This window comes from Muntiacus reevesi, chromosome 1 (genome assembly GCF_963930625.1).
Source record: "Muntiacus reevesi chromosome 1, mMunRee1.1, whole genome shotgun sequence".
In the NCBI taxonomy this organism is placed as follows: domain Eukaryota; kingdom Metazoa; phylum Chordata; class Mammalia; order Artiodactyla; family Cervidae; genus Muntiacus; species Muntiacus reevesi.
The window spans coordinates 219,194,972-219,206,904 of NC_089249.1; the positions used below are offsets into that span (position 1 = coordinate 219,194,972).

Sequence of the window (11,933 nt, forward strand, 5' to 3'; positions counted from 1 at the left end):
GACACAGAAGTACAGAACAGACTTTTGAACTCTGTGGGAGAAGGTGAGGGTGGGATGTTTCAAAAGAACAGCATGTATATTATCTATGGTGAAACAGATCACCAGCCCAGATGGGATGCATGAGACAAGTGCTCAGGCCTGGTGCACTGGGAAGACCAAGAGGAATCGGGTGGAGAGGGAGGTGGGGGGAGGGGGGTCGGGATGGGGAATACATGTAACACCATGGCTGATTCATGTCAATGTATGACAAAACCCACTGAAATGTTGTGAAGTAATTAGCCTCCAACTAATAAAAATAATATAAAATAAAATAAAATTAAAAAAAAATAAAGCAAACTTTCCTTCAAAAAAATAAATCAATCAAAAAAAAAAGAAAATTAAAAAACATTAATGAAATGTTAAAGTGAGTGAACACACCAGGGTTTCTAAAACTAGATGCTGCATCACTACAAATGCCACAAATATTGAAAAGGTAGCATGATACAGCATAAACTTTATGTCATTTTAATGATAACATTGATGAAATTAACATGTGCCTTGTGCTAAGTCGCTTAGTTGTGTCTGACTCTTTGCAAGAATCCTGGAGTGGGTTGCCATGCTCTCCTCCAGGGGATCTTCCTGACCCAGGACTCAAACCCATGTCTCTTATGTCTCATGCATTGACAGACATGTGTTTTACCACTAGCACCAACTGGAAAATTGACATACTTTTTGCCAAAAAGGTCATAATAATGATAAAATAGAAAACATTACTTTGACCTGCAAAAAATCTGCAGAAGAATTTATGGATCCACATGACTTCATAAGTGAAATTTTGTGAATATTATTAAGGTTTATTTCCCCTACACAAATTATTTTAGGAAATAGAGGTAAAAGAATTCTACCCACCCATTTTATGAGCTCAAAAAGACTTATAATAGTGTTGAAATTATTATAAAATTATGAAATTATACTATAGTATTATTATAATAATAAAGTATAACTTTAACTGAGAAGGCAGGAAGAGAAGGGGATGACAGAGGATGAGATGGTTGAATGGCATCACCAACTCAATGGATATGAGTTTGAGCAAGCTCCTGGATAGGGAAGCCTGGCTTGCTGCAGTCCATGAGGTCGCAAAGAGTCAGACAGGACTGAACGACTGAACTAAACTGATAACTGAGAAGAACATTACAAAATCAACAGCCAAAGAACAATATTCTTCATAAACATAGATAAAAGAGTTCAAAATATATGCAAACATGATCATGCTCTCTATTGAAAGGTTAATATATCATACATTATTGATACATATTCAAGGAAAGTTTATTTAAGTCTTCAAAAAATCAATCAATTTATTATTTACATGAATAAATGAGAGAAATAATATGATCAACTAAATAAAAGTACGAAAATAATAGAAGTCAAAATTATTCACAATAAAACCATAATAGGTACAAATAGAACCTCTCTTAATGTTGCAGCTGTTAAGTGTATAGTACACCTTTTGGGGAAAAATAATTTGTTAGCAGGGAAGTCTTTATTTATAGAATACATTTGGCAGGATCTACCTGGCTGTCTTGGGTTCCTTACAGCATATAGCACTTTATGTATTTATTGACTAGGACTTCCTGGTAAATGTCATGCAAATTAAAAATGATATGTTTATACAGGGCATGTTTCTTTAACCAAACCTTTGTGTTCAATACATATAGTGTGATTACACATATTATACAGAAGTATCATATATTAAATTGAGTTGGAAGGATGCCCTGATATGTACAGTACTTCTCTGAAAAACTTCATTGAAGAACTTAGAGTTCACCAGGAGACTGAGAGGTCAAAAACACTCAGAAGTTTTTGTGTTTGAAATTATACATAAACTTGGTACTAAATGAGATCTCTGGGCTTTCTAAGTGTAATTTGACAATTCAGTAATTTGTCTTATCTCAGTTGAAGCTCAAAATTATACCATGGAAGACTAGAAAGGTAAACTTATGAAATAAGAGAAGAAAGAAAAATTAAGGTTGATTTAAACTTGATATATAGAGAGATGTTAGCAAAATGGAAGGCCAAAAATATCTTTCCCCCACAAAGACAGCAAGTTAAAAGCAATATAGGGGCTACAGAAACTTTGAGAACTCTAGAGACCAGCTGAGAAGCTACAGCACACAGGATAATGTAAAATCATGGGAGGATTCAAGTAAAAGTGGTAGGAAAATTCAAAGCATTTGCATGCTTATTTATGATATTCCTCTACCCAAGGAAAGCAGTGAAACTGGGAGGAACCTTGTATATCAAGATTCCTTCTTCTGGATTGAAATAAACAGGGGACTGTACGTTCAATGCTTTCCTTGTCTGGAGGCAGCCCAAGAAACTGGTTTATGTGCAGCCTCACTCAGTGTGTTCATGGGCCCTGTGGCAGAGTTTGGAAGCCACTGAAAATAGAAGCAAATACCACAACAATTTATAGCTACCTGTGGTTCTAGAAACAAATGCTAAGTAGAATTAGAGATCAGAAAAGGTTTCTGAGGTTCTAGAAACTTTAGGTGTGATGAGTGGTGAAGGTCTTCAGTTGCTTAAAGCCAGTATATAGGGACTTCATTCAACTGGTGTTCCAGTTGAATGAATATACCTACCAATGCAGGGAACCTGGAGTCCATCCTCGTCCAGGAAGATTTCACATGCCATGAGGCAACTGAGCCCACACGCCACAACAACTGAAGTCCATGTGCCCATTCATTTTTAATAATTTTAATATTAGACACAATTTATATTTTGATATAATTTTTATTTATTAATTTTGTGAAATTTGACTGATTTTTTATATCATTTATTTATTAATTAAGTGAAAGGGCATAAGTCAATGTAACAATACAGTCTATGTCATATAGTTTTTATAAAGTTCAAAAAGATATAAGTACAATTTTTGAAAGAGTTTGCAGGACATAGCATTCAATAAATATAGCTGGTGATTATGCTGCTGTTGCTACGGATAATGATAAATATCAAGATCCTTCTGACGACCTGATGTATGTACATGACATTATATTGTAGTTAAAAGACTCAGTCTTGAGCAAAGCATCTCTAATGGTTTTGCTGGGTTTAATGTGTTTCTTATAGAAATTGTGTTTATAAGTTTTCACTTTTCTAATTTGGGGCACTTTTACTTTTCTTTTAATTGGATTTTTTAAAATATTCTCTGGAGGCTATTGTGCTACTAGAAACCCTGGCCTTAGGGAAGCAGAAATAATGAACTCAGGCTTCCCTTCCTTTTCCAAGTTCTAATAATCTACAGGTATATACTAGCACTTCATAGTTGTGAATCATTCATTCCCCAACAAGTCTTTAAAAATTCACTTATCAATATTGTTGCAATCACCAGACTTTGCTTCTTAACTTCTGAGGCTGTCAGAAGAAGGAAGTAAACTTTAAGTATGAGTCCAATCATAGGCAAAACCCAAATCATGAAGTTACAGAGAAGGAATACTTGGAAACTATGTACTTGAACATTCACAACAATTTTGAGGTATGGTTCATCAGGTAAGGACAGAATTTGCAATATTCTTTTTTAATTGATACTCTTTGCTAACATTGCTTTTGGATTCTTTGTTTGTTTTCCCCAAAACTATCATTTCCTCCTGCTCTATCTCTTCTTTTTGTTTAGACAAGCTTAAAGCAAAATTTTTGAATTGATTGAATAAATCTTTATTGTTTCCAGTTGAGTTTGGGCAAACTCCAGGAGATGGTGAAGGACAGGAAAACCTGGCATGCTGCTGTCCATGGGGTTGCAAAGAGTCAATCATGACTTAGTGACTGAACAACATCAACACCTGAATCTATGGCTTCTGCCCTGCATAATTATAACCTTTGAGATTCCCATCAATTGTCCATATTCAAACCAATCATTTATGAGATGACAAGAAAGTCTCTTTCAAGTAATATACTCCACAATTACTTTTTCCTTATTCATCTAATCCATCAATATTTCTTTTTCTTTGCAAGATTATAGGAAAGTAAACTGGTTGCAGTGTTTCATACCAAGCCACTGTACTGACAAATTTAGTTCATATTTATTTAAATACTGAATTTGTGTTACTGTGTTAAGAGTGGTCATTGTTAAGAATCATAGTGCTTTAACTTTAATTTTGGTCCAATTTATTCCTCTTACTCATAAAAACTGTAACATGCATGAATCATATATTTATGTTTCCTCATTATGCAGTAAATAGATAATAATAAAAGTGAGTAAAAGAATAAGCTAATGAACTTTTAGGATCCAAAAAAAAATGGTTAAAAGACATGAGGTATTGTCTTATTTCTAATCCTCTTATGTAAATATTAGTTCACTTATGTCATGCTCATCCATCACGTCTATTGAAAAGTAGCAACAAAAATTCCCACTTATATAAAAATAGCCCTTTCATAACCTATCAATATAAAATTTTATGTGTTTTGTAATTTGAAATTAGCCCCAATCCAAACCTTTATTTTTGCCTATCCAAAATATCTTCATAGCCATCCAGTAAAATCACCTTCTCTCCAACAAGTGTCCTGTTTTCTCTGTGCTTTTGGCCCTTGTTTTCTAGTAAGAAGAATACAAAATTATGCTTTCACTACTTCTCTTAGGAATATTCAAAATTCAAAAGTTTCATTTTTCTATTCCATCTTGGCTGAGTATTTGCTCTGTCTCTCTGAATTCTAAGAAAAATATAATCAATATTGACAAGTCATTTATTTAAACCTTTCCCTTACTCTTGAAATACCTATAAGATGTGATTCTACATGGAAATTACATAAAGTTGACTTTATAGTGGACTATCTAACAATACAATGGCTGGAACTTGTAAGTCAAAAGTAATGAATGTATTATGTAATCATGTTTAGTTGTTTATTTTAGCACTTTTTCTTCTCAATGATAAACTAGCTTTAAAAGACCTTTTGTACATATGTAATAATATAGAATTAGACTTTATTGCAACTTTTCCAGCACTCTAAAATGCTTTACATCTGAATGGACTAAGGACACTGTGATGTGTTTATCTCAAAGGACACTCTATACATCTGTTCACAAGACTTGTGAAGAACTAAATTCAGTGTTAGGTTCTCTACACTGAGGGGAAACTCACAGGTCTTTCAATAGGATATTTATCACAATCTTATTGTGGAACTAATTCAGCTATTATGAGTGAATTTCACACTTGAACTCTTACATCTGGCACAGTTTATCTCAGGAGCTGTTTATACACTGGAAAAATAATAGTTTGTTTTTACTGTTTTTCTTCCATAAAAAGAAAGTAGTTAAAATCTATATGTGGATTATTTCCAAGATTTAGATACAAAGACCAATCATAAACTTCTTTTTTTATTATGCCAGGTGGAAATGAGAAATTATGGATCAAAGAAACAAGACCATTGTCACTGAGTTCATTCTTCTAGGATTTCAGAACAGGAAAGAAGTAGAAATTCTTCTTTTTTCTGGATTCCTGCTTATGTACGTGACATCTCTGATTGGCAACACCATGATTATCCTTTTGGTGTGTGGTGACTATCGTCTGCACTCACCCATGTACTTCTTTGTAGCCAATCTTTCTTTCCTTGAGGTTGCAATTACCTCCACAGTGGTGCCTAAGATGTTAGCAAACACATTTTCCCTCACCAAAGCAATATCCTTTGCGGGATGTCTTACTCAGTCTTTCTTCTACTTTCTCTTGGGATCCACAGAATTCTTCATCTTGGCTGTTATGTCCTTTGATCGATATGTTGCCATCTGCCACCCACTGAGGTATGCCATCATCATGAACAAACAAACATGCATATCATTGCTTCTGGGATCTTACGTAGGTGCATTTTTGTCAATTTTGGCCTCATCAATATTAACTGCCCCTCTGCCCTTTTGTGGGCCAAATGTAATCAATCACTTCTTCTGTGACAGTGCTCCTGTGCTAAAGTTGGTCTGTGCAGATATCTCTCTGGCTGAGCTGGCTGACTTTGTCTCCTCTGCTGTGTTGCTGTTGGGTTCCTTGCTCCTGACAGGAGTGTCTTACACATATATTATTATTACTATCTTTAGAATTCCCTCTGTCCAGGGACGGCAGAAAGCTTTCTCCACCTGTGTTTCACATATCACCGTAGTAACACTTTACTATGGAAGCTCCATCTTCATCTATGTCCGCCCACAAAAGGGTAATGTGATGGATGTTAACAAATTTGCCACAGTGCTAAATACCATTGTGACACCAATGTTGAATCCTTTCATCTACAGTCTTCGAAATGAGAAAGTGAAAGATTCCTTGAGAGATGGTGTCTATAAATATGTGATTATGCTAACAAATCTTTAAAATCTCAAAAAGGATATCTTTACAACAAAGATACCTTCATGTCTGGCTTTAAAATTATTTTATCATATAATTACTTCCAAATGAATATGCTCACATAAGGAAGGGCTTTCTTTGTGGCTCAACTGGTAAATAATCCGCCTTCAATGTGGGAGACCTGGGTTCGATCCCTGGGTTGGGAAGATCCCCTGGAGAAGGTAAAGGTACCCATGCCAGTATTCTGGCCTGGAGAATTCCATGTACTATATAGTCCATGGGGTTGCAAAGAACTGGACATGATTGAGTGACTTTTTTGCGGAGGCTTCCTTTGTAGCTCACTTGGTAAAAAAATCTGCCTGCAATGCAGGAGAACTGGGTTCAATTCCTCGGTTGGGAAGATCCCTTGGAGAAGGAAATGGCAACCCACTTCAGTGTTCTTGCCTGGAGAATCCCATAGATAGAGGAGCCTGGCTGGCTACAGTCCATGGGATCATAAGAGTTGTACACAACTTAGTGACTAAATCTCCCATAAGGAAGGAATTAGGATAGCAGATGTTACTTTTCTATCTCTCACCAGGTTCAGCTAATAGTGATTCATATAGATCTAAAAAATTATACATACATTCATAACACACACACATAATGACAGAGATGAGTGATAAATATGTGATTATTTTATTTTCCTGTGCCTCTAGTGTTTTAAAAATCAAATTCATGTACAAGCAAATGATTTAAACTCAAACAATGCCAGGATTGGATGTCTCTGGTTTAGGCAGTTCCTCAACTTTATCGCAAAACCTTAAAAAGAAAAAAATGTATACTTTTAAAAGTATCAATATTTCTTACAATTAATGCATATGTATTATCTTAATAAAATAGTATAAACATTATTTGAATTTAATTTGAAATATTATATGTAGATTATTTGTTATTTAAATTTTTATTTAATTGTACACTGATCTACTCATGGTTCCATATCTGTTACAGTGTAGAACAATTATGCTCCTATTTCTGTGCCATAGTGTGATGATAAATCTACCTGAGGCAAAAGAATTCACCAAAACTTAGAAGCTAATCATTCACAGAAAGAAGAGTGACAGAAACGTATCAGATTTTTCTACCCAAAATCTTTTTTTCAGAATGGTACGAAATTACAATAGTCACTGAACTTTCATGTAAAATCATTTATAAGAAGAGATTTTTAAAATGCTAATGCTAATAATAATCTGCAAATTTCAACATAACAGCCAGATCACATTACCTTTTCACTATTTGAAGGAACCTGTAAAATATCTTAATTAGATATAAGTGAAGAAGTCATTTCAAAATTGGAGAAGACAATGGCAACTCACCCCAGTACTCTTGCCTGGAAAACCCCATGGATGGAGGAGCCTGGTAGGCTGCAGTCCGTGGGGTCGCTGAGTCGGACACGATTGAGCGGCTTCCCTTTCACTTTTCACTTTCATGCACTGGAGAAGGTAATGGCAACCCACTCCAGTGTTCTTGCCTGGAGAATCCCAGGGATGCGGGAGCCTGGTGGGCTGCCGCCTATGGGGTCGCATAGAGTCGGGCATGACAAGTGACTTAGTAGCAGCAGCAGCAGCATTTCAAAATTCTTAGTTGAACATGAAGTACAACCCATCATTGTTACTATAAGTTATAGATTTCACAGGAGCCAAGTTGTCTCCTATAAAAAACAAGTAATTTTCCCCCCATTTTGTTACACTATTTATTTCTTTTGCTGTATAATATTGTTAGGCAAAAATGCAACAGGGCTTGCCAAATGGATTCCATTATGCAGTTCACTCATGCTCCTTGCTAGATCCTGTTTTCCCTATTTGATATGAAAAGCTCTTAAACTTCCATTCTTTTCTCTGCTAAAATGCCTAAATAATCTACATTTAGGAGAAAAAGAAACATATTTATAATATGCTTAACCTTGAGGTCTCCAAGTCAGGGTCATGGAAGAAACTATTCCAAAAACTATCCTCCGGTAATCCAACATGTCCACACATCACAAGTCCTTATCAAAGTTATGGGTTCAGTTTTCACATTTCCAGGTAAAAATTTTGCTCCCTGCTGGCCCTTAAACTTTACCTGACAAATAGGCCAGGCTCCTAAGTCTCTCACAACTCCATTAATTCCCAGCAAACAACAAAATATATCCCCTTATCACAGTTCAATCCCACTTGAGTATCTGTAGCTACTGTTTCGATATAATCATGTTCTGAAAGCCAACTGAGTGTCCAACAGCAGCAAAGGTCCTCATTAGGATAGACATGATGGTGCTAATAATTAGTAAAGTTTGGTTTTTAACTGCATTTTTTGGGTCAGTGGGGCTGGGGAGAGCTGGACAGCTGGAAGTGAGCTTCCCCATCATTTTCTGTTGTTGTTTTTTTTTGTATCACTTTTCCACCTGTGAAGCACAACACCCACCACCAAGTGCAGCTGCAATTTCTGACACTTTGAAGCATCAAGGAGGCCAATCTGACCCTTCCTTACTCCTCCCATGAGTGGCTTGCTACAGGCAGGGCTGCCAGCTTGTATTTTTCAGCCTTCCCCCAGGTTTTGGTTCTCTCTTCAACATTCACAGCTGCACTGTCAGTCTTCTCCTGCTGAGAATTCACTAGGAGAGAGAAATCAGTGTGACCAGTTGGCTAAGTTCAATTAAGTCTGCTTCTAAGGTCTCCCGTGATTCTGCAGCATTTTAATCTCGAGGAGTTTCAGGCAACGCATACATCTGAGTCATACTCAGGATCAGCTTCATTTTCAGTAGTGTGAAATGTTCTCAGTCATGGATCTAAAGAAGGCTGTAATAAAGTTTCTTCATAATTAAATTGTTTCTTAAGTTCTTCTACAGATTCTAGATGAAGTTGGAAAAATCCTGCTGTTGCAGCTGATGCATCTTCAACAGAATCTATCATTTTCTTTAGAAGTCCTAGGTCATCCTTTTGGACTTTCAAACAAAGCTTCTCCATTCCTCCAATACTGCAGCAGAGTTGCTGAACTGTACGTCCTGCATTGACATGCTCTTCATGTAACTTGTCTCATGTTCAGCACCTCTATTTCTCAGTATTTACCTGGCATTTTCTTAACATCTCCAGGTCTGTTGGGATTACCATTTTAGTAAATTTCTGGATAGCTGGTTCAAGAAGGCATAATTTCACTTATCCTCATCTTCAGACATCTTTAAAATATGTTGTGCTTCTCCTACTTGCAACAACTGTCTTCTCCACTTATGCAGAGAAACCTCCCTCAGTGGTGCTTGAGGCTGGTAGGTAGGCATGGCACAGATGTGGGGGCCCCAAACAAGTAATTTTGAAAGCATTCTGTTGGCATAGATGGTGGTTTAAATGCACAAACCATAAAGATACTCTTCTCATATATAGCCTCAGTTTTTGACCATTAAATACTCTGTAAATGATCCAAACATGTCTTTAGTCTGTGATTTAAAAAACCCAGATATAAAGAGTTACAATGATCTGTATTTATTTGTCAATTAGTCTCACCTTCTTTATAATCAATTTATCCTAAATCCTAGATATTAATTTTCTACCTTCCATTTCTCTGACTTGAACATCTTGACTGTCCCTCTTTTAGTAAAAATAATGATTGATAACAATATTTTTATTTATATTAAAACAATAACTCAAAGTGCACTGTTGTTTCTCAGCACCTAGCATAGTACCTGGTACATAACATTTTTCAATAAATTTTATTAAAAAATATCATTGTCTAAAATATCTCAAATGCTAAAGGAGTATTAAAAGCCTATCTCATTCCACCTCCATCCTGTACCAATTCACTGTACTGGAATTATTAGTGATGTTCACACTTCAGAATGTCAGTGGTTGCAACCACTCTATATTGCTCGTGTCTTGTTTTCTTGCTGGTAAGTAATCCAATTTCAAAATGTTATTTTGAGAAAAATGGAGCTGAACTCAAAGAGAACTCTTACAGCCACTAGATGATAGGGCTATCTCATCAATGGGACAAGGTAATATACCAATTTCTGTCAGTCACTGATGAAGAACTGAGAAAAGAATATTATTAGATCTTTGGTGCCATTATTCTGATACACAGATGGGTACAAGAGGCCATTAACAGCTTTCAGGCAAGAAATACTGGTATTTGAGTGAAAGTTAGCTTGTATAAGGGACTTCTCTGGTGGTTCAGTGTAAAGAATCCACCTGCAATTCGGGAGACACAGGAGACATGGGTTCGATCCTTGGGTTGGGAAGATCCTCTGGAGAAGGGCATGGCAACCCATGCCAGTAGTCTTGACTGGAGAATCCCATGGACAGAGGAGCCTGGCAGGTTACAGTCCATAATGTTGCGAAGAGTCGGACATGAATGAGGAGACTTAGCACATTTGCACTTAGCTTATATAAAATGAAGTACTGTAGTTCTTCAATGGTTTCATCTATTTTCTACAACTATGCTGCTGCTGCTGCTGCTAAGTCACTTCAGTCTGTCCGACTCTGTGCGACCCCACAGACAGCAGCTCACCAGGCTCCTCCATCCCTGGGATTCTCCAGGCAAGAACACTGGAGTGGGTTGCCATTTTCTTCTCCAATGTATGAAAGTGAAAAGTGAAAGGGAAGTTGCTCAGTCGTGTCCGACTCAGCGACCCTATGCACTGCTGCCTACCAGGCTCCTCCATCCATGGGATGGAGTACTCCAGGCAAGAGTACTGGAGTGGGTTGCCACTGCCTTCTCCATCTACAACTATGATATGTGTTGAGATGATTTAGAAATTTCCAGGGAATGAACCACCCATTTCTCATTTGTGTTCTTCCAATCATCTAAAGAAAAAACGATTATCATTTTAGATCTAATTCTTCAGAGAAAATCAAAGGCAAAACGTTTTTTTCTCATATTAAGGAAGTGTTAGTTACTCTGTCATATTCTACTCTTTGTGACCCAATGGGTTGTAGCTAAGCGGGCTCTTCTATTCATGTAATTCTCCAGGCAAGATTACTCGAGTAGGTAACCATTCCCTTCTCCAGGGGATCTTCCACACCTAGGGATTGAATCCAGGTCTTCTGCATTGCACATAGATTCTTTACCATCTGAGCCACCTAGGAAGCCCAGTATACACTTTTAATCTAAATCAAATAAGTATACTTCAAGAAAAGGTTGCTAAAGGATAATGGTGCTCATTAACATGGAGGCAAGTATTATAATAAAAACGTATAAAGTTAAAAATTGAAGCATGTAGAAAAGCATACAGAAAATCTAGATGGCTAAATAGAATAAATACAATTTGGTTTAATGTTTGATGTTTATTAATAAGTGATGCAATTTATCACTTTATTTATTTATTTATTTTTTACTGTTCTTTTATTTTTTTTATTTTTCAGTGGATTTTGTCATACATTGATATGAATCAGCCATAGAGTTACACGTATTCCCCATCCCGGTCCCCCATCCCACCTCCCTCTCCACCCGATTCCTCTGGGTCTTCCCAGCCCACTAGGCCCGAGCACTTGACTCATGCATCCCACCTGGGCTGGTGGTCTGTTTCACCACAGATAATATACATGCTGTTCTTTCGAAACATCCCACCCTCACCTTCTCCCACAGAGTTCAAAAGTCTGTTCTGTACTTCTGCGTCTCTTCTTCTGCCCTGCATAT

General features: G+C 36.7%; 1 protein-coding gene and 1 pseudogene across 1 annotated transcript; one reads left to right on the forward strand and one right to left on the reverse strand.

Annotated features, from left to right (window-relative positions):
- Positions 1-5,372: 5,372 nt before the first annotated feature.
- On the forward strand, positions 5,373-6,320 carry LOC136157588 (olfactory receptor 6E1-like). Its single transcript, XM_065919428.1, has one exon. The coding sequence runs from the start codon at positions 5,373-5,375 to the stop codon at positions 6,318-6,320; it is 948 nt and encodes a 315-aa protein (XP_065775500.1).
- A 2,179-nt stretch (positions 6,321-8,499) lies between these two features.
- On the reverse strand, positions 8,500-9,483 carry LOC136157599 (syntaxin-17 pseudogene; annotated as a pseudogene).
- Between the last annotated feature and the right edge of the window lie 2,450 nt (positions 9,484-11,933).

What these genes read in the sequence shown, in the direction of transcription:
- LOC136157588 (XM_065919428.1), top strand. Translation starts at nt 5,373, where the DNA reads ATGGATCAAAGAAACAAGACCATTGTCACTGAGTTCATTCTTCTAGGA.